We start from the raw sequence: 24,531 nt of genomic DNA, 5'->3' as shown, positions 1-24,531 counted from the left end.
GATGTGCCTTAAATATTTAAAAGACAAAAGGACAAAAGGAAAGAGAACATGTAAGTGTGGTTGGGTTTATGGAGAAGGAAATGGCAACCCACTCCAGTATTCCTGCCTGGAGAATCCCATGGACAGAGGAGCCTGGTGGGCTGCAGTCCATGGGGTCGCAAAGAGTCGGAGTGACTGGGGTGGACTTAGCACCTCGTGAGCCAGCGGCCGTGCTGAGTGACTTCAAGAAACCACAGAAAGCTTCCAGATTATACTCATGAAACAGGTGGTTTGGTTTCAAACATTAGAGCTCAGAAATTGGTCCTGCCACACTTTCTCTAAACTCCTAAAATGCCCAGGCTTCCATCCTTAACTCCACATCACAGCCAAAAAGGCCTGCCCAGCACATCGCTGACTGTTCCCTGTCCCAGTCCAGGGCCAAGGATGGCTTAGCCGGGGCTCCACCGGCACCCACTTTCTGGAGAAAAATGACACAAACCTGGATATCTCCCACCCAAGGCTGCACTGATGACAGCACCGCTAATTCTCTACACCCTGGATACACGGGGGTAGGAATGGCATTAGGATGGAAAGGCCGTGGAACACCTACAGTTGTCCCCAAGTGGGCACCGTGTAATTGCACCAACTGAACTGACTACAGCAGAACAGACCACAGGCTGCAGGGTGGCGGGTCTGGTTTACACTCCAACCCCCCTTACTCCTGGGCACCTGGGCTTCCTCGTCTGCCCCCGGGGAGCACGGACCAGCCCTGAGTGCTGCGAGGTCAGTTTACCCCGGGGGGGGGGCATGGCGGTGCTCAGCAGTCATCAGCAGGGGCTGTTCCCCTAAAATGAGGCTTTGCTCCCTCAAGCGTGGGTTCCCAGGGAACAAGATACATAAGCCAAAGACTGGGGGTCCTTATCTGGGGGTGAAGCCAACCCCACAGAGGGGGCGCACTTGGCCTGCTTCCTGCTGGGCCCCCTCAGCTGACCACAAAGTGCAGAGTCTGCATTCATGGCCAGGAGGCTCGAGTGACCAGAGTGGGCACAGGACAGTCTAGCGCACCACTGTACAGAATCCACAAAAATGGGAAATACCATGGTGGGGGGCGGGGGGAGACTGTTGCCAACGGGATCCCGAACACCGCAGGAAAGAGTTGGGGTGTCACCAGAGGATACTTGTGTCCCTATCTGCGTCTGGGTGAGACGGACCCCGCGGGGCTTCAGAGGGGGTCGGGCGGGTCTCAAAGGTGGGCCTCCCAGCACGGTCACTCGCTCTGACCGAGGCTCAGGGTGGCGGGACTGAACCCTGAGGACGGCGAGCCCAGGGTGGACTAGCACCTCGTGAGCCAGTGGCCCTGCTGGGCGAGTGGGGGGGTGGGGTGGGCAGGGCTCTGGAAACACTGGAGCCGGGAGGGAGGGGCCGCGGGTAAGGGGAGGGGCCACAGAGCAGGGGAAGGGCCGCGGGACAGAGACAGGGACCCGCCGCTGGGGCATCGCCCAGGCCCACCTCGCAGATGTCCCGGAGGTGCTTGATGTACACACGCTCAGTGTCCATGATCTCCTGGACCACGTTGGCCCGCATCTGCTGCTTGCTCTCGGGGTGCTTGTGGCGGGCCCTACCTGTGTCCTCCTCCTGCTCTTCGCCGGGGCTGCCGCTGGAGCCCTCTGACAGCTCCTCCTGGTTGACGCGCAGCTGCGGCCACACGCGGAGAACAGTCAGTGGGGGCGGCACCGGGCCTGGGTCCCCTGATTTCCACTCCCCAGGACTGTCAGGAGGGTAGCAGGTGCCCAGCCGAGCATCGCAAACGCAGCAGCGACACCAGCTGACCCCCGTGGACACTGCTCCACCACCCAGCCTGACCGCAGAGAGGTCTGGTTCAGTGGGTGATAAGGAAAGAGTGGTCCTGGCACTGCCCCTGCCCTGCCCCACCACCAGAAACAGGACACTCACCCGAACGAAGCTGGCCGGGAACCATGCCTCCCTGTCTGCACTGCGGCCCCACCACCAGTCCTTGTGCGAAGCCTCCAGGACCTGGATGACGTCCCCCGCCTTGAAGCCCAGCTCCTGTTCGTCCATGGTCACGTGGTCCCACAGGGCCTCCGCGCAGACCACGCTGCCATCGCCAATCAGCTAGAATGGAGAGGTGGGCGCTCAGCACCGAGCCAGGGGACCCTGAGCACCCCCGCCCCCAAGCGCCCACATGGATGATGCTCAAGCACCTGATGTCACAGGACCCAATGGGGGAAAGAACCAGGGGGGCACCCTCACGTGCTCTTAAAGGAACCCCTGAGCCCACTCAATCCATAAGTCAGTCACCCAACAAGTGAGACTGACTGAACTGTTCACTCCCCCAGGGGGTTTCTGAGCCTCTAAACCGTCTCCCAAGGCTAGAGGGGCTGCTGCAAAGACTTCTGTAAAAAAGTGCTAACGACGCAGAGGAGGAGAAAGAAGCCCGGAGAAAGTCGTGCTTCACTTCTGTTCGGCCACCCTAGCAGGTCGCTCAGCCTCTTAGTTTCCAAGTGTTTGCCAAAACGTGGGCAGTAACTAACGCTCGCTGCCCACAAGGGCTGTGAGACCTTTATAAAGGTAGGCAGGGCACTGCCTGGACCAAGAAGCCCTCTCCAGGTGTCATGACAGCCCGCTGACTGGGAGGGACAGCTTCGGTCATCGGCAACACTTAATCACACAAATCGCCCTTAAAAATGCCTAACTGGAGTTCTCTGTGTTAGAACACGTTCACTAAGAAATAACCAGAGAGACAAGTAGGAGTGGATTCTGGACCCAGACACACCGGCCACCACTGTGTGAAATGGACTCCAGTACCTCATTGATGGCCAGCTGCTCCCCACCCGGCTGCAGGTATCGGGGGTTGGCCCGACACAGGTCCTCGTAGCTGAAGTCCTCCTCGCTGCCGTTGTCGTCCACTAGGGCAGACGGCTCCACACCTCCATCGGAAGAAACTGAGAGAGAGAGAATGACGGTATGGTTTAAAAGATGCAGCTAATGGCAAAAATAGAAGGGCAAAAGCTGTGAGCTCTGAGAATGCGCCCTTGTGGGAAAGTGGTCATTTTTTGTCCTACCCAGAGTAAGAAACCATTAGAAAATGTCTACTGAGCTATTATAATCCAAAGATAGCAGCTGACACTAGGAGGAGCCAGCGCTTCATGTCCCAGTTGGTGGGAAGGGGACACTTCAGAGACCACTGCAGACGGTGACATGCAGGGTTATTCCCGGAGTCAGGATACTGAGCAAACAACATGTGATGCTGGAAATTTGTGCTCCAAAGTGGATGTAACAGATGCAGTGTTTCTAAATAAGCTTGAGGAGGAAAACAAAGTTGAAATTTGATATACATATATATATATATATATATTTTTTTTTTTTTTTTTTAAGTGTCCGTTGCCATATTTTCCTGCAAGGCACAGTGTGTGCTGTTGAATCAGGAGATGCTGAGGGTATCCTAAGTGGAGCCCAGTAGCTGGGCTTCTTAGTCGTCCACACAGCAAAGGCCAGGGCTCATGTGTCACAATTAAGAGTTACCCAGCACCTTCTGAGGATGGGGGCAGCATTCAGGATGGACCACCTGGCCACTCCTATCTCCTTTCAGGATGGTGGGCTCCTCACCAAGGCTCATCTGTCACCGAACGTCCCTGTGAGAAGGACAGGGTCTCCTGGGAGAGGAGCCTGGCTCCTGACTGTAGACACACGTAGCTGCACTTGGGACACCAGGGCCTCAAACAAAGAGGGACTGGAGAGCAAGGGGCCTGGGCAGGGGAGTGATGGGTCCCTGGCGCTGCAGACAGAGACCAGGCGTTAAGAGTCTGAATTCAAGCCTGCCCCTCTCCAGGCAGGGAGCCCAACCAGGCACCCCATCTCCCTGAGCCCCAATCCTTCTCTTGTAAACAGTAGTCTCGTTCTTTTTGGAGAATTCATGAGATAATGTGTGTCAAGTCCGTAGCACCCTTGATTCTAGTTGGGACTCGCTAACAAGAGTCACTGCGGTGAGGACATCCATGTTGGTGTGCTGGGACACACAAGAGTGACTCGGCCACAGCTTGAAGCGGGTAGGGGGTGTGGGCAGACCACCAGTTGCAGGAGGTCGGTCAGCTGAAGCAGGAGGCACCACGGTTCTCCATCAGACAGACGGCTGGCGGGCAGGGAAGGGGCGTGAAATTCAAGCACATGCAGGTCCAGGTAACGAGGGGGCAACAGAAAGGATAAAGTCTACCCGGTTCAGAAAATCCCAGGTCACTGGGAGAATTAATGGGAAAGGGAGGAGCTGCGGTTGGGGCAGGAGGAGGAAGGTTGGCTGGACGGTGATGGCGGAGGGAGAGCCCTAATGATTCTTTCAAGGACCTACCAGCTGGAATTTCCCCTCAGGGACAGGTCTATTTCTAAACTGAAGAAGCTGTTTTTAAAAATGAGATTTTTGGAAATTATTTTTAACTTTTTAAAAGTGAGATATTTCCTATTCCTTACTTTGTACCAAGTCTTTGTGACCTAAGTGCATCTTACGTCCCCAGCCCATCCCTCTGGACAGGCCACGTTGCAAGTGCCCTGCAGACACCTGTCTACCCAGGGCCAGGCCCCTCTGCTCTGCACACCAGGCCCCAGCTCTCCTCCGCCCTTCCCTCCAGCCCTGCCACTTGCTCAGGGCACACCTCCCAGGGTTCCTGCTGTGTGTGTGCATGTGTGTGTGAGCGCTGTGCGGCCGCCCCTGCCCTGTGCTGTGTCACACTGCTCTGCAGTCTTTTCGGGGGTGTGTCTGGGGGTTGGGGAGAGGACCTGGAGAAGGCAGACACACCTGCTCTAGGCACACGAGTCTCTCAGCAGACACCAGGGAGGCAACGCGAGCCTGCGGCCCGTCTCTAATGGAGCCCTCGGGGAGCTGCCCGACCACAGCGCGGTGTTCACAGCTGACTGGGTGGGGGGAACCACGCCACCCCAGTCTGTCGGAGCCCCTTGTCCTCCCCCCTCATGACCTTAACTGCCTTTAGGATCTTAAAGCCCCTTCTAAGTCGACGGCCCCCTGTGCTCCTGTGCTACGGTTCACACGTATCTCAGGGAGTGGGGTTTCTCCAGGGTCTGGATGGGAGGGGTGGGGGCAGATTCTGATGCTGTCTGCACAGAGCAGGGCTCCTGTCACCCCACACTCCTGCCTTTGTGAGGGTTTCCCTTCTGAGGTCAGAACTTCTTGAGGGAATAGGTGGGGTCTATTCTTGTACCCCAGCACCCAGTATAACCCCTGGCATGCAGAAGGCACTCAATAATGAACGGCAGACTGCTGGTGAGGGAACTCAGGCTCCCAGGAGGTTAACTCCTCCTCTGGGGGCACAAGGGTCGGTGGAGGCAGGGTACACACCCAGGTCTCCCTGCCTCCCATCCCCACCACCCTCTCCAGCCACACCCTATGCGGCTCCAAGGCCGACTTCTGGAAACCCCAGAGCAGCGACCAACTGCCTCAGTGCAGATTCCTCTGCAGGAAACCTCCATTCCCTTCCAGTTAAAGGCCCCCCTCCCCCGCAGAGCCCACCCTCTCACCAGTGTCGCCTTCTCACCGAGGCCTGTGTGTCACCTGCAGACCCAGGCTCACACGGGCCTTTCCTGGAGGTTACTATGTGCCACTCTTTCTTGTCTGGTTTTCAGCGGTGACTCTTTATTTAGGGCTGTTCTGCATGTTGTGGACTTACTACTGACTCTCAAAATGCACTTCCGCAAAATTAGGACAGATTAATACATTCTAATAATGAAAGAGGAACCTTAATTAATTAGCTTCCTTCTTTCCTTCCTTCAGTTGTAAAAAACACATAGAATGGGCCATCCTGGACATTTGTAAGTGTACACTTCAGCAGTGCTGACTACATTCACGTGGTTGTGCAACCAACCCCAGAACTTTCTCATCTTGCAAAACTGACACCCTGGCCCCACTGAAGACTGACGCCCCCATTCCCTGGCAACGAGCCTTCCGCCTTGTTTCTGGGCTCTGAACACTTTATACTCCTGAGTGGAGTCCCACAGTGATTTTGTAGCGGATTTATTCCCTTCAGCACAAGGCCCTCAACGTTCACCCATGTGGTTGCCTGTATCCGATTTCCTTCCACTGCACCTGATACCGAGCTTTCTTCATCCATGCAAACGTCCAGGTGCGTTTGGGGCGCTTCCACCTCTTGAACACGGCTGTGCGAACACCTCCTCCAGGTCCTGCTCTGGATTCTCCTGGATGTGTGTCCGGAGGTGGGATGACCGGGTCGTGTGGAAATTCTACTTAGCTTTCTGAGGTCCCTGCACGCTGTTCCCCGTGGTGGCCGCGCTGCTCTATGTCCCACCAGGAGCACTTGGGCTTCCAAGTCTCCAGGTCCTCGCCAGCGGCATCATTTCTTTTGTTGAATAAGTTATTTTTGTTCAGTCGCTCAGTCATGTCTAACTCTCTGCAACCCCATGGACTGCAGCACGCCAGGTTTCCCTGTCTTCACCATCTCCCTGAGTTTGCTCAAACTTGTATTCATTGAGTCGATGATGCCATCTTAACCATCTCATCCTCTGTCATCCCCTTCTCCTGTCTTCAATTTTTCCCAGCATCAGGGTCTTTCCAATGAGTCCGCTCTCTGCATCAGGTGACCAAAGCACTGGAGTTTCAGCTTCAGCATCAGTCCTTCCAATGAATGTTCAAGGTTGTTGAATAAGTAGGTGTGCGAAAGCTGTGTTTGAAAAGGATCTTGTGAATGGTGAGCAAAGACTGTTGCAAACTGAAATGGAAACCTCGACCCCTAAAACAGAGGAATCTGAGAGAAGACATGCTTGCTCCTCTGTCCACTGCGCCCTCACAGCTGTAGCCATGCCCAGAGGGGACGTCTTTTGGGTCTAAAAGACCTGCACACTCACGACAGCACACACGCCTGCAGGGACAACTCTGGGACAGTGCAGCAATCGTGTGCATTGTACACGTGCGTAATGTGAACTACCCATGCTTGCTTAATCATCATGTCAACGTCCCCTGGAAAGGCAGACATCCCAGGACTCCAGGGGCTGCGCTGGGTGGACCACCTCCCCCCTCACCTGCCCATACCTCACACAGTCTCATCCTAAGATTCAGACCCAAATTCTTGCCTCCCCAGGCTCTGCTTTCTTCCTGCATGCGCTGATCTAAGGAAACCCCATCCACCCTCCAGCGCTGGCCCAGCTCGGCTTCAGGAACATCCAAGGAGAGACCACCGTGGCCAAAGCAGACGTGCCTTCATAGTCAGGACTGCTGCAAACTCGGTAGAGACCATGTGAGCTTATAAGCAAATGCCAGCGAAGAGCAGTGTCCACGTCCCTCGGGAGGGTGACAACTTCTTTCTGGACCTGGATTTCACGTCTCTGAGGAACAAAACCTGGCAACAGGCCCTCCAGATGAGTTTTCAGGACAGGACATGTCAGTACCACCACCGATGGAGAACCTCGGACTATAATACGCGCCAAGGACAAGGCCCTCCCACAGGGCCCCGGTCCGTGTCGCAGAGGGAGTTTTTCTCAGGACACAGGTCTCCCCCATCTGGCCTAATTTTGCAGATTTAAGGGCTTTTGCTCAGAGTGACAGAATTTCAAAAGCACAAGAGCTTGCTGGGGTCCCAGCCAGGCCCTGGCCCGAGCGTCCCCAAGACTGCCTTTCTCTTACCTGTCACACGGGGTTGGGGAGGGCAGGTGACAGGTGAGAGGAAGGTGACAGCTGACACAGTGGGAGTCACACCTGGGCACCTGCCATGTGGGCCACACAGGTGTGGACACTCAGCACCCGACGGGCAGAGCACTCTACAGGGGTGGGGGGTGGGGGAGGGTTCCCACTAAAACACAGGTCACTTCGGGAAAATTCCTGCACTTGGAATAACCCATTAAAAACACACATTTTAGGAAACATGCTGACCCCTCAGGCTTCCTCGGGTTGGAGATAAACTGTTCTCATTTCCCATCTTTCCCATCTGAAGAGCAAAACAGCAAACCTGGGCGGGTGGGCAGGTAGCCTGCGCTCAGAGCCCAGGGTGGACTTGACAGGGTGCTGCTGCTGCTGCTGCTGCAGGGGGCTGGACCACCGGCCACGTCCCTGCACCCAGGGCGGCCCCTGAGCCATGAGATGCCAGAGGGTGCAAGCACGGACACAGGGGGCCTCGATGCCAGAACCACCCTCCCCCTGACCTCAGGGCCACTCCCCCTCAGTCGTCCCCAAACACGCAGGGTCCATGGCTTCCCATCCTGGGCTGGGGGTGGGGGTGAGGGTGGGGAGGGTTCAGAAAAACACAGACTCTGGCACTGGGCCAGAGAGCCAGGTCCTCCAGGGGGCAGGGGCAGGGGGAGGAGCAGGAGGGGGTGTTTGCCAAGAATCTCTTTCCAGAGCTCTCTTTCCAAGCGATTCTGATACCTGGCTGAATTCTAGAACCACGGGCGCCCAAGCGCGACTTCCTCAACCCCAGTGCAGGGACCTGCCCTGGGAGGTGTGCTGGGAGACTCATCTCCGCAGCGAGACAAGCTGGAGAGCAGTGGGTTTGGATCTGGCTGCTTCAACACCTCGGCTTCAGCCACTGTGTGCCGGCGAGTGTTCCCTGCTCTCAGCGAAAAGGACACGGTCCTTCAGTCCACACTGACCACTCCACCTGGAGCGACGCCCCACCCAGAAAGCCCGTAAGCTCCCCCTCCTTCTTCCGGGTGCCGAGCTCTCACTCCCTGGTGAGGGGTGAGGCTGGGACTCCTGCTTACATTCGCCACTCCCCCGCCACTGGCCAAGCCCCAGGTGGCAGGAACGGTCTCTGCCTCTCACGTCCTAGAAGCGTATTAGATTTACTCACTTTAAAATGCTCACTATATTTACACTGTCCTTGTATTTCAGCAGCTTCATTGTAACACCCTCCTGAGCTGTTCTGAGTCTCTCATATCCACCCCTCCTGCCCCAGCGCTGACCTCGAGGGACCAGGAAGCCCGTGCTGGTCAATGTCAGCTCACACCTAGTTATAGGAGACACCCTTCCTGTTCAGGGCTCAACCTGACACCATCAAGACGGTCCCCTTATGCCTCACCTAGACTTTCAAACCATTCCACACATGGGGCAGTGCTCTGTGAGTCTTCTAAACACGTCGATGACAATACAGTCAAAAAGGATAGTTGGCTTGGACGTGCTGCCCTCCACTGATACCCCTTCATGGTGCCCATGGGTCTCCTGGAAATGCCCCTCCCAGGACAGAATTTCACATCTGGATTAGATCTGGGGCCTTGCTACCCTTGATGCCCGAGCAATGACAAGGGTCACACCAAGATAGAGCTTCATTTATACCAAAGGCCCCAGAACCTCCCTATTTATACCAGTCGCCCCTCAGAACTGACTCCTTAGAAAAGACTCTGATGAGTTGGGAGTTGGTGATGGACAGGGAAGCCTGGTGTGCTGCAGTCTATAGCGTTGCAAAGAGTCAGACATGACTAAGCAACTGAACTGAACTGATACCAAACCCCCAGGTGGCCTGTTCCTATAAAAGGTTTGTTTAGAAAGCTTTGGCTCAAACCATGTGTATTTTTACTTCTCAATTTAAGGACAAGTCATGCCCTGTGCATCCTCCATGCTCTGTACCCCCCCAGGAGACGCCCTCAGAGTCCTGAGATGGGCAGGCTAGGGTTGAGCCTCTGTGCTCTTGGGGGCTCAGAGGCAGGACAGTCTCAGCTCCTGGTGCAAGCCTGGGTTTAGGCCCTGGGTTCTCCCCTGGGCTGATCCCTTGGCATCTGTCCCCACTCAGCAGGCTGCTGCCACTCCTCTGGCTCAGCTCTGATGGTGGCTGCCCGGGCCTCTGTCTGCACCCTGCTCCTCCCCCCAGGCGCCCCGGCAGCTCGTGCCCACTGCACCCCTCTCGGCTCCTGGCAGTGCCTCGCAGGCAGGCTGCACCGCCCTGGGAAGCAACCCGGCTGCTTTCACCACATCTCCAGGATAAACTCCGTGTGTACCAGGCCCCACGCTGGAAGCGTCCTGGAACCATCAGTGTCTGTCAACACAAGAGCAAACTATGGCTCCAAGAGGTGAAGGAGCTGCTCCCCAGTCCTGGGGCTGTAATTCAAGTCCTGGTCTGTCTGGCTCCACAGCAAGCCTGCTGGGCACCTGCCCGGGGCCTCGGCCTCGCTAACCATGGCCACAGGGCAGGCCTGCTGACCACCGGCCCTCCCCACCCGCTCCTGCCAGATCTTTCTCTGGGGGGCCGCCAGGCTGTCCCTCAGGGTCCCCAGCCCACTCAGGGCTCTCATCCTAGACAGAATCCCCCCAGTAAGCAAGCTCTCCACTTGATTCTCTGCTGTTGCATCTGTGGTCATTTCCATCACGTTTACACACATACACACTTAGCATAGCAGGTACATGAGAGACAGTGCTGGGATCACACAGAACCATTGGGAACAGAGATGACCCCAGCAGAGCCCGCACCTTCCTTCTCTTGGCAGCCAGACTCAAAGGCGGGCAGGGCTGGAGCCTGGAGCCCGAGGGCACTTGGGGAGGGAGGGCGCAGACCCCTAGCAGGAGACCTGCCCGGCTGCGCCTCCCAGTGTCGGGCTCAGCACAGTGGCTGAACCCAGCTTCTCTTGGCCTCCACACACACACGTGGGAGGGAAGTCCGGGCCCTGTGCCCGCCTGGGGTGGAGGAATGAGGGGGGCGGGCTCCATCACCGGCTGCCTTGGGGTAAACACAGGCGCACCCCTAGCCCAGGAGGCCGGCAGGCAGCCAGCTGTCCTCCACGTAGGACCTGGGGTCACCAGCCACTCAGTGACAAGCACAGCCACTCGGCGGGCAGGCCTGAGCCCTGAACACAGAAACCACTGGGCCACTTGTTTTTTTTCATTCTGAATTTGCGTCAGTGAAGCCCTCACCACACCCCTGTCTGTGCTCGGCCAGCACTGGGAGCCAATCAAAACAGGGAAGGCCAGCAAGAAGCACCGAGTACTCAGTGCAGTGCGGGGAGGCCCACGCTGCCCTCCGGCTGTCACCTGTAATTCCCATTCATTCCAGGGTGAGCGACTGGAATTCACTTAATACAAAAACGGAGACAGGACTCTTTTTTCAAGCTTCCCATTGCATGATGTGTAGGAGTCGGCCAGAATGCTTTCCATGAAGCATTTACTCCTTTAAAAGAATACATGGGTTCCAGGTGATAACCTCCTAGTGCGAGAGAACCACCTTTCTAAGTTCACCTAGGAACTAGTCTAGTGACAACACTCACAGAAACACTGGAAAGCAATAATGGAATAAAGCCCCAAACAATAACCAAGTCCTGGGTAGTAACACTTTTTGCAAACAGTCGACTATTTTTCCAAGATCAATTCATACCATTAAACCTCACACACCCCAAATTAGCAAGGAACACTGTTATGGACCCCAACAACAGTCCCCTGAATAAAGAAGTTTCGTGTAACAGAAGCAAAGCCTAGCACAAGAACTAGATCCATAACTCATAAAGAACAATCCACGCTTGACTCTTGCTATTTTCTATTTCATACCAGTGGCTGCACAACTCAAACCAGCCTCTGATTTACTGTGTCCACAGCTAGAACTTTTGAAATGAGTTTGAGCAAACTCCGGGAGATAGTGAAGGAAAGGGAAGCCTGGCGTGCTGCAGTCCATGGGGTCACAAAAAGTCAGACATCACTGAGTGAAGAACAACAGCTACAACTGCCCTCAGGACCCCAGGTCCAGACAAAAGACTCGCTCACACACACACACACACACACAGCCTGACAAGAGGCAGCACACAGAGCCCTGCACCTTGCGAGGACAGAGAGGACTCAGCAGCAAGGTCAGTCTGCACACATACCCGGGTGAAGGCTCTCCAGACTCCAGAATCTTGCCATTTCCCCCCTCGCCACCATCCTCGTGTGTGGGAAACAGCCGCGTTCAGAGCAGGGCTGTGGGGTGACTGAGCATCGCGGAGGATCACACAGGCTCTGGCTGCGGAAACGCAGAAAGCGCTTATTCACTGCTGACGCCTCTGCCCGCCTGGCCAGAGCCTCACAGCTCACAGCACCCGCGGGCGGCTGAGCTTGCAGCCCAGACAGGGCGGCGGGGAGGGAAGTCTAAACGCAGGCCAGACGGCCAGCCAGAAACCTATCAGGAGTCCCCGGAGCCTCCGATGCCACTGACAGCAAGGCAAGGCGCCTGCTGCTTTTCATTATAACCCAGAAGCCTGACCCCCCATAGAGTTTGCAAGATGTGAACTATCACACACAGGGCAGACAGCAAGTCCTACTGCAGAGCACAGGGAACTACATTCAACATCCTGTGACAGACCACAGTGGAAGAGAGTATAAAAAAAAAAGTATATAGTAATACGTATAACTGAGTCACTTTCCTGTACAGCAGAAATTAACACAACATTATAAATCAACAATACTCCAAATAAAAACGAAATAAAAGGGCTCAGGAAAAAAAAAAGGACCTATTTCATGGGGGAAGAAGCACAGAGGTCACTAGGTTCAAACTGTAGTTGGGATTCCATGCTCTGGTGTGCCAAAACCTTCAGCTTTGACATCACATTTATATTAACTGCAAATCTGTGAACTCACTTTAAGAGAGATGTTGTTTAAAAGATGTATATGTGTGAATATGTGTGCCTTCTATATAAAAAGCATATGCGTATCTTTTACTGTATAAATTGTCTGTTCTCTATAGTGCAGAAAATTGTTCCTTCTTCGAAGAGGCTCTCTCTAGATGAGGCGGGTCACTTATTTCCTCTCTCATTTTTGTTTTTTTCCCAGTTGTCTACAGTGAGCAAGTCCTATTGTGAAACGACACCTACTAACAAACAGCTTCCTTCCATTTCCTCAGGACAGGAAGACGCTAACTTTTTAGCTTCAGGAGCAAGGAGACAACACACGCAGCATAGTGATCATGTGGTCGTCCCCCAATAAATGGCTGAAAACTGAGCCCATGTGTGCAGGCCCTGGGGTGACAGACCCCTCATCTCACTCCACCAGCTCAGACCTTCAGGGGCTCGTGTCTGATCTATACAGTGGGGACAGCCAGCTTCCCACAACGCTCCCAGTTCTTGAGAACGTGTGGGGATTAATAAACAGGACTGCAGCTGCTCTGACAACCCAAGTCCGCAATCACTGGTTGGTTCCCAGACTTCACAGCACGAGGGGTCAATGGGCAGAGCTGCAACATCAACTAAGACACCCACCCCGACCACGTGCTTTCCCAGAGGCTTTTCTTATCCTTAATTATCTGTGGCTGTTTCTACTGACTCAGGGCATCTCACTCTTAAATCCAGCTAAGGCTTCAATAAACTACAAAGAGGCAAAACGTGCACACACGTGAACACACACACACTACACTCACAAAACTAGAGAGGTTTTAAATCTATCCCATGCAAATATATATATCTTTAAATATTTTTTTGTTTGTTTGTGCCAGGTCTGGTCTATATGTGGGATCTGGTTCCCTGCCCAGGGATTGAACCCCACCCCCCTGTATTGGGAGCTTGGAGTCTTAGCCACTGGACCACTAGGGAAGTCCCCCCTTGCAAATATTTCTTAAAAATGAATTAAAAGAGTCAAATTTTTAAAAACGATTAAAAGACAGTCATTGACTAGGAGTGTATGTGTCCTTAATTAAGGCAGTGCTTCATTGCAGGAGGGACTCAAAAGACTCCTCGAAGTTGCTTCCCAGAGCAGCTCACTGTCTATGAGCTAAGGCTGCTTCCCATAGGCTCCAAGTCCAGATTACGACACCTGGGTCAACTTGTTTAACACAGAATGTCCCATAAGGCCACAAACCCCTTTTTTCACAGTAACATGTACTACCACCTCAAAGGCTACTGTCCAGGGACCAGCAGCACAGGGTGACCAGGGAGCTGGTGGGAAGTGAACCCTTGGGGCCCCATCCTGGCCTGTGGAATCACAGCCTGACTCACGTCTGAGAACTGTTAATTCACAAATGAGTGAAGCCCGTGGAACGCAAGGGTGGACCTGCTTTTAATGAAGTGGAACGCTGAATGCTGAGACACAAAGTAGGGAAATGCGGGAACTCATTCTGATGAGCACACTTTCTAAGGGAGACTGAAATCCAGCAGGAGGCAAGGGAAATCCAGAGTGCTTTTATTTTCTTAAAAAAAAAATTTTTTGCAAGTTTTCAAAAAAAAAAAAAACAACCTCTCTTGGCTACGTTTCCTTGGCACTGTCTTAACTTGGGTCCACGGCTCCCTTTCACTCTCCCCGGGCAGCTTCTTTCCCAAGGACTTTTTCTAAATCCAGAGATGGGGTCAGGGAGATTAAGGTCCTTGGGATCTTAGGATTTTAAACCAAAGGCATTTGCTGAGTAAACTTACTGTACTGAGCACACACTCAAAACAAACATAAAGATAAAAAGAAGGAAAAAAAAGTAAATAAACAAAACTGCATCTTCCTCAAAGGAAGATGAACCAACAACACTTCTAAGATATTTTGGAAGAACCTACAGAGGCAGTTTGACTTTAAGATTTAAAAATTTATTTAGTGATTAGAGCCTATATTAACCAGGTCAATAAGAATATTGCAACAAAGACCTTAAGCACAGCTGAAGGAAGTCTTGATCTCCTCCACGCTCTACCCCCAACCTCCACCCCTGGGAATAGTCTATTCTCCTTGCATAAGACGCTGCTACAGGGTTGAGACTAAGATGTCACCAACCTTGACTACTGGTAGGAAGAATTAAGAAAAGGATTGAGTCCCACTGGAGAGCAGAAAAACCCCAACTGTACATTAATATCAAATATTTGGAAGTCAGGATAAAATAAAAGTTGGAAGCACACAGGATGTTATGATCACGTTTAGTCTACAGATATAGAAGGAACTAAGGCTATTTTTGGCAGAGTGGCCCTAAGACCCACACACAGTTACACCCACATTTCTGGAAAAGGAGGGGGTAAGTTAGTGGTGGTGCCTCTACTTAAACCGGCACTCATCCCTTTACCCTCCAGGACCGGCTCTTGAGATGACCAGGGGGTCGTTAAGGCTGCACTTGGCTCCGAGTTACTGGCATCTCCGTAAGTACAAAATGGTTCAGGTCTTCTAACGTGGCCGCCTTAGGATTTGGGGCAGAAAGGTCAGCACTGGCCATCTGCTCAGCAACTGACACTCCCAGCTGCGGCTTCACCAAAGCTGCAGCTCCCTGCATGGCGCAGAGACTCCCTTAACCTGGGAATATTCTAGAACCTCCCCCACCCCAGGATTGGGTACCACCCCACCACCAAGGCCTGCAGGACAGCCACAGGGTGGTAGGATGCCAAGGACAGGCATGCTGTGCCCCGACCAGCACTGCCACCAGCTTCAGAGAGTGAGCTGGAGGCTGGGACATGTCAGAACCGAGGCAGCTCCTGCCCCCGCTGGACTGAGCGCCAGCCCAGACCACTGGTGAGCACCCAGAGTCACGAGGAACACAGCAAGGGCTCTGAGTCCACCCAGTCACTACCCTCGCTGCTGATGCCCTAAAGCTGGGATGGGGGTGATTTCTGAACAGGAAGTGATCAGCTTCACCCACTATGAGTTAGTCAGACTCATGGGCTTCCTTGTGGCTTAGCAGTAAAGAACCCTCCTGCCAGTGCAGGAGACCCAGAAGAGCCAGCTATTCCTGCTGGAGAATCCCATGGACAGAGGAACCTAGCAGGCTACAGTCCATGGGGTCGCAAAGAGTTGGACACGACTGAGCAACTAAACAACCACTCAGACCCACAGTACCCTTGTCTTTTAGCATAAATAATGGAGTGTCCAGAGGGGTCGCTGTACTCTGAATGGATTACAGACAGACACCAGCACTAATCTTACAGGCCACAGTTACACCATTTTTGAGAGAAGCAGAAGAACACAGAACAGAGACCCTCAACACAGTACATAACGTTTTCTAGCCCACACGGTCGCACAACCCACCATAGATCCCGTTTTGGTCAGCTGCCTGCTGGCAGAGGGCAAGGCAGGCCCTACGCAGGTCTTCCTGAAACACTGCTCAGCAGCCAGACGCCTGGGCACAGAGGGCAGGCTCGTCACTCCAACACACAGGGAACGGAGCGCAGGTGACAACAAGGAGCAGTGGGAACCGAAGACAGAGGATGAGCCTTGGGTCTTCAAAGCTGCTGCTTTTCCACCGGAGGTGCCGAGTGCCCGCCCACCCTAACGGACAGAAGATGCACTCTCAGTGCCTTATGAACACCACCCCGCTCCAAACACAGCGCAAAGACACTGGTCCTCTTGGGCTCCGACTACAACTTTTAGGTTAATTCAGAAACAGATCCAAAATTCCCCTTTAAAAGACAAGGTGCCGTCTCAACGTGACAACGGAGGCCTGTGCCATCTTCTGTGAACAGCCATGTGGGGTTTTCATCCTTCAAGGCCTGGGACACATTTCAAACATAACAAGAGCAAATCAGAAAGTGGATGAACTTCACTTTTGTCTTTGTTTTAATAAAAGGCAATTATTAGGCATGGCCTTAAAAACTGACACACGGGTGAACTTCTGTGCACATAAACAAAATAACTTTGTGTTCCATGCTGGAAAAGCGTAGCATCTGGGAGACAGTGAGTGGTATGGGAGCAACGCAGGCTTTGGGGTCTGTCTGATCTGCTCTGATCACCGGCTTCACTGTCTTATGACTTAAGTCCCACTTAGCTGAGCGAGAAAAAGCATGGCCTTAAAGTTTTCAAGCCTCAGATTCCTCATCCACAAGACAGGGACAGGCATGCAGGCCAGGCGCTTGGCTTGGTGGTGATTTGCTTCACGTTTATCTCTTTGCGCTCTTCCTCTTGACTTAATATTCTTTCTTTTCCTTCTCTTTAAAAAAATTTTTTTTAGAGATGTACAGTTGACTTACAACATTGTGTTAGCCTCAGGCATATGGCAAAGTGATTAGTTATACACATACAAATAAATATATTCTTTTTCATATTCTTTCCCATTACCATTTATTATAGGGTATTGAATATAGTTCCCCATTCTTTTCTTTTTAAAATCCAGTTTCTGAGACTTGGCATTAGACGCACGGTATTTTGAAAACTTTTTAAACTCTGTACTTTAGAATGATTGGAACAAATACATGTGTTAGAACTGAGAATGTTTTAAAGGTTAGAAAGATGAGAATTTCAAGAGTTTGATGGAAAAACGTTAAAAAAAAAACACTTCATGATGTTTTTCTGAGACAGGAAGAACACTCTCTTTCTTGTCAAAAAAAAAAAAAAACTTGATTTTGGGCAACGATAAGGCTGAGACAGCAGCCAAAGCTGCTGGAGCTGACACCTGTCTCAGATTTGCAGGCCTGTGGTCTAAGGGCTGTCTTCAGACAAAAGGAACAGTATCCTCTTGATTTACAAATAAAAACACCCAGTGCCCGTGACCCCAGGCAAGAGCCTGAAATGGGATGGAGACAGCAAAGAACCAGACCCGGCCCCGTCCACAACTGACCATCAGGGCTCCACCATCCCCATCCTTCAACCAGCCTCCCAGGAGCTCCGCTATAATCACCTACTCCAACAGTGCTAAGCAAGGACCAGATGACTTTGTACTTTCTCTCTGATTCCTCATTGAGAGAAAACTTTAGGAAAGCAGATGCAGAGGTTATCCAGAGAATAAGAGATCAGATAAGGTTTTCTGGTGCGGCTAAAGTAATCTCAAGGCATTAGACACCCCTCGGCACCTGCTATTGCTTTTCTTCTTTCAACAAAAAGTTTAGGCATTTCTAGGACATACTTTGGGAAATCTCTGATGAGGTCTGAAATTTGGGGTCAAGAGAGTCAAAAGAAAACATTCAGTAGAGTTACCCCCCCCCCAATAACCTGAGTGTCTGCCCTTTAGATGGATTTAACCCACATCTGGATAATAATTAAACAGAACACTATCACACATGGACTCCTGGATAACTCCTAGGGCTGTCTGTACACATTAGAGTAAATGACCTGTCAACAGTTAAACTGCTGGTTACTGAGGCTGAGTTAGTAACTCAGAACTCTGGCTGGAAATACAACCCATTTGTCACAAGAATTATGACTGCTTCTCTTTACTGCACACTTACAGCGTACCAGATCATTCTCACACATCTGTGGACAACAGTAATATTTCCTACTGATAGACGAGAACATTAAGACTGGGGTGTGAAATGACTTGCCAAGGTCAACGAGGGACCGGGACTCAACTCTGTTTGGTGCTCCAAATGCCAGTTCATAAGAAAATCAACTTTCATAACAATCACTAGAATAGAACATCGCCAGAATGATAGATTATAAATAGGATTATCAACAACAAAAAACTAAGGCAAAAGGAAAAAAACCTATTTTTTTTTGTTCTGACCATATGAAAAATTAATCTAAAGAGTCTTAACAAATTTATTAACTTTACAACGAGACTTTTCAAAAAATATGGCTCGGTAATTTCTTGTTGCTGTTGTTTAGTTGCTGAGTCCTGTCCAACTTTTTTCAATCCCATGGACTGTCACCCACCAGACTCCTCTGTCCATGGGATTTCTCAGGCAACAATAGTGAAGTGGGCTGCCATTTTCTTCTCCAGGGGATCTTTGAGACCCAGGGATCAAACCCATGTTTCCTGCATTGCAGGCAGATTCTTTACTGCTGAGCCAGTAATTTCTTAAAATTTATTTGATTAAAGAAAAAAAAAATCAGAGCTTCCCTTGTGGTTTAGATGGTAAAGAATCTGCCTGCAATGCAAGAGAACCCCAGTTTGATATCTAGGTTGGGAAGATCCCCTGGAAAAGTGAATGGCTACCCACTCCAGTATTTTTGTCTGGAGAATCGCATGGAGAGAGGAACCTGTCAGGCTATAGGCCATGGGATCGCACAGAGTTGGGCACAACTGAGTGACTAATGATTAAATTGCCCCCAGTTTCTTAATGTTGGGGCATTAAATCAGAACTCTAAACCAAGGAATGGAACTTTCTGGTGTATATTTAACATGACTACTTCAAAAATATTTAATAATATTGATATGGTCCTATTAATGAACTTTCACATATGGTAACATAAAGCCAAGATAATTTTTAATATGGTAGCGAAACAAATAGTTTTTAATTAGTCCTAACACTTAGAGGAAATTTTCAGCTATCAAATCAGAAAACCAGCAGGGATAAACCAAACAGATAGAACCCCTCCACACTCATACACAAGGTGTGGACTTTTCCCCACAACCTTGCAGACACCCTCTGTGCATCCTGGCTCTGCCTTCCCACTGAACCAAAACTGTTTTTCTCAAAACCACCAAGTCTGTGGGCTTCCCTCGTGGCTCAGTGGTAAAGAACCCACCTGCCAATGCAGGAGACATGAGTTCAATCCCTGATCCTGGAAGGTCCCACACACCACGGAGCAACTAAGCCTGAGCACCACAACTATTGAGCCTGTGCTCTAGAGCCTGGGAGCTGCAACGAGAAAAGCCACAGCAGTGAGAAGCCCATGCACCGAAAGCAGAGGAAAGCCTGCAGAGCAATGAAGACCCAGCACAACAACAACAACAACCCCAGCAGGTTCCTAATTGCTGCTGGACCCTTGGAAATGGCTCAGAGCACTCAGCTTGACCCTTGTCACAGGTGACACGGTAAGCACTGCCTCCCTGGGGCTCAGCATCCTTGGACAACTGGACACCACTCACCCGTCTGGCCATTCCATTTCTATCTTAACTGTGGATTTCTTTTCCTTCACGGGCCCCCTGGTGCCTCCCCCGCTTCTCACTCCACACACACCCTGCTGGTACCTCTCCCTCACCGGCCTGGAGAACAGCCAGCCACGTGTGGACCACTCCTTCCCAAACTCCCCTCGAGCCTGGGCCTCCGTCCTCATCAGACTGCATTGTGCAGGCCGGGTGATGAGATCTCCACCCAGCTGTCCCAGCAGTGCCTCCAGCTCCAAGGCCTGGAACGGACCCGAGCCCCGCACTCGTGTGGTTTTCTCCTACACTCCCCCCTTCACCCGGGTGCAGGGAGGGTCTGCCCCCCAGACATCCAGACAATGGCTGGGCTTTCAGGTCTTTGCTTTTCCAAGAGAACCATCATGTTCCTGGTTAAGGGCTCTGTCCACTGGTTGTCCACTCTGTCCCCAAGCAGGTCCACAACTTAGCTAGTAAGTTACCAAAGGCAAAGCGAACCACTTCTGTGGTTCCTGGCTCTTCCAGGATAGGCCCTGAGGAAGGCCCTGAGCAGGCCGTTCCCTCCTACCTGCAGTGGTCTAATTCCTGGTACAGACCCGCAGCTCACCCCACTACAGCCACTAAATGTGGTCAAGCTGCCTGAAAGACCCACGGCAGACCCAATACATCCACCTCACACCCCGAACCTTAAACTTCTACATACAAAGGTGCAGCTGCCTCATCAGTGTCATCCCCAAGGACCAGAGGTCTCCCTCACACGTCATCACGGGACGGGGGTTCTGCATGTGAGACCACGATGTACCAACTGTGATGGCCAGTTCTGGATGCTCTTAAGTGATAACCGGAAGCATTCTGAGCTCAGAGTTCCCAGTTTTTCCACATTTTACGCTCTCAATTCTTATCTGACTGAAATAACTCTTTAGCAATTCATCTTTATCAAGAGTTCAGTTGTCTTAATTATGAGTCTCTTCTGAGTCTCACATTTATATTTCATTTGCTTATGGAGCTAGACAAGCTCCATGACCGCAGCAATGACCACAGCTGTCAGAGCCAGGCTGCAGCCATGTCCCTGACTCCCGGTAAGGACACAATCCACCCATGAGAGCAGTGATGGGTGCTGTGTCATCCCCCCAGCCTCTCAGCCATTCCAAGTGAGCCCTGGGCAGGAGCGGGCACCACCTGCAACCAAGGACATGTCCCTTTGGTTGGGTTAAGCATGTGGTTGGGTAAAGAAAGCTTCCGAGGGGCTACCTGACCCTGAGCTTCTCAAGCAGGCTCTCCTCCTCCCACCCCCACCCTCTACTGGCTGCTTCCCAGCCTAGAACAAACATACCTTCTCCAGCAACAGACTCCACCTAAGTCCCGCTCAGCCTTCAGTCTCAGCTTTGCTGTGGCTTTCCCGGGAAAGCCTGGGACTCCCTGGATGGGATCTGCTGCCCTGTGGTTACACTCACCTCCTTGGGCGCTGCCGTGGCTTTCCGGGCCAGGACACCTGCCAGGCGGTTCTGTGAGCTCGGCGACTGGCTTCCTGGAACCCGCCAGCCTGCACCCCAGGGCCCCTCTTATCACAGGGGACCTGTGTACACACACATGTTATGCACGGCAGCATGTAACTGTGCTCTGCGCATCCATAAAATGAGGTGTCTCCTAACCCAAGGGCGAAGTGAAAACTCAGCTCGAAAGGGTTTCGGGCACCCTGCTCACGTCCTGAAAAGCCACTCTTTATCTCCTAGTGGCATGTCCCGCGTCATTTCCGGATAATATTAAGCTCATCGACTTCCTAAGGGGGCTAGGTAAGCTGGCTTCTAGAATCGACACTAGTTCCTAAGTGGGGAAAAGAAAAGAGCGCCTATACAAGGAGATCTCTGGGTCTGAGACATCAGTGCACCCCGGCCCAAAATCAGCTGGGAGAACGAGAAGTTGCGGAGGGAACGACGTCTCCGAGGGGTCACCTCGGCCGCTCCTTGAAAGTGCTGGGCTTCAGGGGTGGGGGCCTCCGGACACACGCTTCTCCCAGTGGACACACCAGCCTTGAAACTGTGGGGAACGTTCACCCGAGGAAAGCCTGGCGGGGAGGGGGCGACCGTTGGGGGAGCGCACGCAACCCCTCCCTCCCCGCCGGCGCGCGGCATGCCGCGCGCAGGACCGCGGGGCAACACAGCATCCCGCGCGCAGGACCGCGGGGCAACACAGCATCCCGCGCGCAGGACCGCGGGGCAACACAGCATCCCGCGCGCAGAACCGCAGGCCTTCCAGCGCCAGGTGCGCGCGGCTGCGGTTTGGGAGAGGCCTCGGTTCTCTGGCGGCTTCCCCCGGAGGTCTCGTAGGTTTGCGGAAAGCCGAGCAGGGTGTTAGGGCCGTGAGCCCACCCCGCAGAGCACCCTGGTCTCAGGGCGGGTTGAGTTGGACCAGCCCCTGTGCGCCCTCCTCCTCGGACCCCACAGAGCACAAGGGCAACCCTGCTGTGGGGGCGGGACCCCTGGAGGCGGTCCAGGCCACACCCCTTCGGAGTTGGGCCCCCACCCTGCTCTACAAAGGGCCTCTGTGTGTTCTCCACAAAAGGAAAAATGGAGTATCTTGAACTTCTCACCACCAAGTACCTTACTTTGTAAATTCTTAATCCCCACTCTTATCTCTAGATTTATATTCTTGTTGTAGGCCCTGATCAATTGCTCTGCGGTCTGTAGTATTTTTTCTTGCTTTCTTACTGACAGCGAACTGGAAATTTTTGAAACCTCAGAGTACGTTTTTCAAAATAGCTCCTCTCTCATCAACACCTTGGAGAAGGCAATGGCACCCCACTCCAGTACTCTTGCCTGGAAAATCCCATGGATGGAGGAGTCTGCTGGGCTGCAGTCCATGGGGTCACTAAGAGCTGGACATGACTGAGCAACTTCACTTTCACTTTTCACTTTCATGCATTGGAGAAGGAAATGGCAACCCACTCCAGTGTTCTTGCCTGGAGAATCCCAGGGACGGGGGAGTCTGGTGGGCTGCTGTCCATGGGGTCGCAGAGTCGGACACGACTGAAGCGACTTAGCAGCAGTAGCAGCAGCACCAACCCCTGGCTAGCTCTGATGTGCTTCACAGATACGTGGCCTGTTGCATAATTTCGGTTATTCTTTTGTAGAACACGATGTTTTATATAAATATATATATATGCATATCACTCTATATCAAGCTTTTAAAGACTGGATTCTTTGGTTTTTTCCACATGAAAAATGTACACGGCTGGTTATGAGTTTGAGCTTCAGGACTCCCTTGTTTACAGCTTAAATGATGACATCATCCTACTGAAGACAGATTCTGGCCCGGCTCATTGGATAGCTACCCTGATTTAATGTCATCCTCTTTCTTACCTTGTGAAGTGACCATATTACATTCATAAGAAATTAAGGTATGAAAGTCAAATCAAATCAAATCAAGCAATAATTTGAGTAAATTTCAAAATATTTTAAAAAGCCATAGAAAGTCCAATCAAGTCAACTCATGCTTTTCTCCACTTTTTACACTTAGTTATCATTGTACCTAACCTGGCCATTTTCTCTCCTCTGTTGTTCTCCTTCCTGGGGAACAGTTCAGACATCACTTGGTTTGCCTTACAGGAGAAAACTCATCTGAACTCGACGGGGAGGGTGGGTAGAAAGAGAAGCATGCGTAGACATGAGAATAAGAATTCTGAAGGGCGATCAAACTGGACTTCTGACCAGAACAGGTGGAGCAGTTACCGAAGGGAGAATGGCAGCGACAGAAGCAAGTTTGGGAAACTCAGGCTGCCGTGGAATAAGCTGCCTTGGATGTAGGAGAAAAATATCATAAAGGAAAAACGCAGATGGCAGTGAAGACAGTCTCCTAAGAAAAAGTGAGCATGCATAGGCACGGCTTCTCAGACCCAAGGATGACCGAGGGGCACAGCCCCCATCGCCAATAAAGCCCCAGGGTTTGGCCATGAACTTGACAAAAGCACCTCGGTAACTCGCAGTGGAATTCTGTTATCCAATGCCACACCCAAGCAAATGGGTGAACATGACCCAGGGCTGCTTGGTGCCACCTCTCCCCAGACACACGAGCCAGGGAGGAGATGAGACGGTGCTCTAAGCAAAGGGAGGGAGGAGGGAAAGTTCTGGAAGGGAACTCAGGACGAGTTCACTTTCACCTAAAAGGATTAGGTCTTCGCTTCTCAAAAAAATTAAATTGCTACGTTCAACTCTACATTTTGAGAAATTGTTACTTTCCGGGTGCATCTTGATTTGAATATTTTTGAGAGCACCTGACCAGGGAGGAGGAAATATACTGTTCACTATTTTAAAAAGGTTTTATTCTAGGAAACTGCAAACAAACTCAGAAGTAGAAAAAGTATATGATGAACCTATAAGGATCAATATTTTATCAATCTTTTCCAACTAGGTCTTTTTGGATATTTTAAAGCAAATCTCGAATATATAATTTCATGCAACAAATATTTAGTATGCACCCAAATGAATAAGGACTGAAAAATAACTGCACTATCATTACCGTAATAATGAACAAAATTGACAGTAATTCCTTCTCTGAATACTGAGTCCATATGAAAATGTCCCTCCCCATCTCAAAATGACCTTTTTACAGCTGGTTGGTTGGTATCAGAATCCAAACAAGGTCCACACACTACATTTACCAAACACAATTCAGATCAAACCAGATCTGTCCATTTGGGTGGCATCTACCAGGGATTCTGCATGCAACACTCAGCTCCTGAGCTGGGTGCATTCCAGCACGTCGGTGGGAGGGGAACTGGGCCCCCAGGCTGCCCATTCCTGAGGCAGCTGAGGGGCCAGCTCCTGGCAGATGGAGAAGAAGGGGTCTGAGAGACAGGAATGCTGGAGCTGGCCTGTCAGATTCTCACCATCCCCCAGGCTTCCCAAACCACACGATGGACAAGGCAGCATCTGTTAGTGGGCCG

General features: G+C 51.8%; 1 protein-coding gene across 5 annotated transcripts in view; it reads right to left on the bottom strand.

Annotated features, from left to right (window-relative positions):
- SPATA13 (spermatogenesis associated 13) overlaps nt 1-24,531 on the bottom strand; it is a 106,413-nt gene that overhangs the window by 13,192 nt on the left and 68,690 nt on the right. For 2 of the 5 annotated variants that reach the window (XM_069602285.1, XM_069602286.1), the window contains exons 5-7: nt 2,806-2,942; nt 1,933-2,112; nt 1,489-1,674 (exon numbers count right to left, since the gene is read on the bottom strand). In XM_069602285.1, the coding sequence (XP_069458386.1) occupies nt 1,489-1,674; nt 1,933-2,112; nt 2,806-2,942 (503 nt within the window). Of the gene's footprint in view, nt 1-1,488; nt 1,675-1,932; nt 2,113-2,805; nt 2,943-11,793; nt 12,024-20,922; nt 21,321-24,531 lie in introns of those variants that run through there. The other 3 variants (XM_069602288.1, XM_069602289.1, XM_069602287.1) reach the window with 3 other exon arrangements.

This window comes from Ovis canadensis, chromosome 10, assembly GCF_042477335.2.
Source record: "Ovis canadensis isolate MfBH-ARS-UI-01 breed Bighorn chromosome 10, ARS-UI_OviCan_v2, whole genome shotgun sequence".
Classification (NCBI taxonomy): domain Eukaryota; kingdom Metazoa; phylum Chordata; class Mammalia; order Artiodactyla; family Bovidae; genus Ovis; species Ovis canadensis.
The sequence above is the reverse complement of the archived record's forward strand: the minus strand, read 5'-3'. Positions and strand labels throughout refer to the sequence as shown.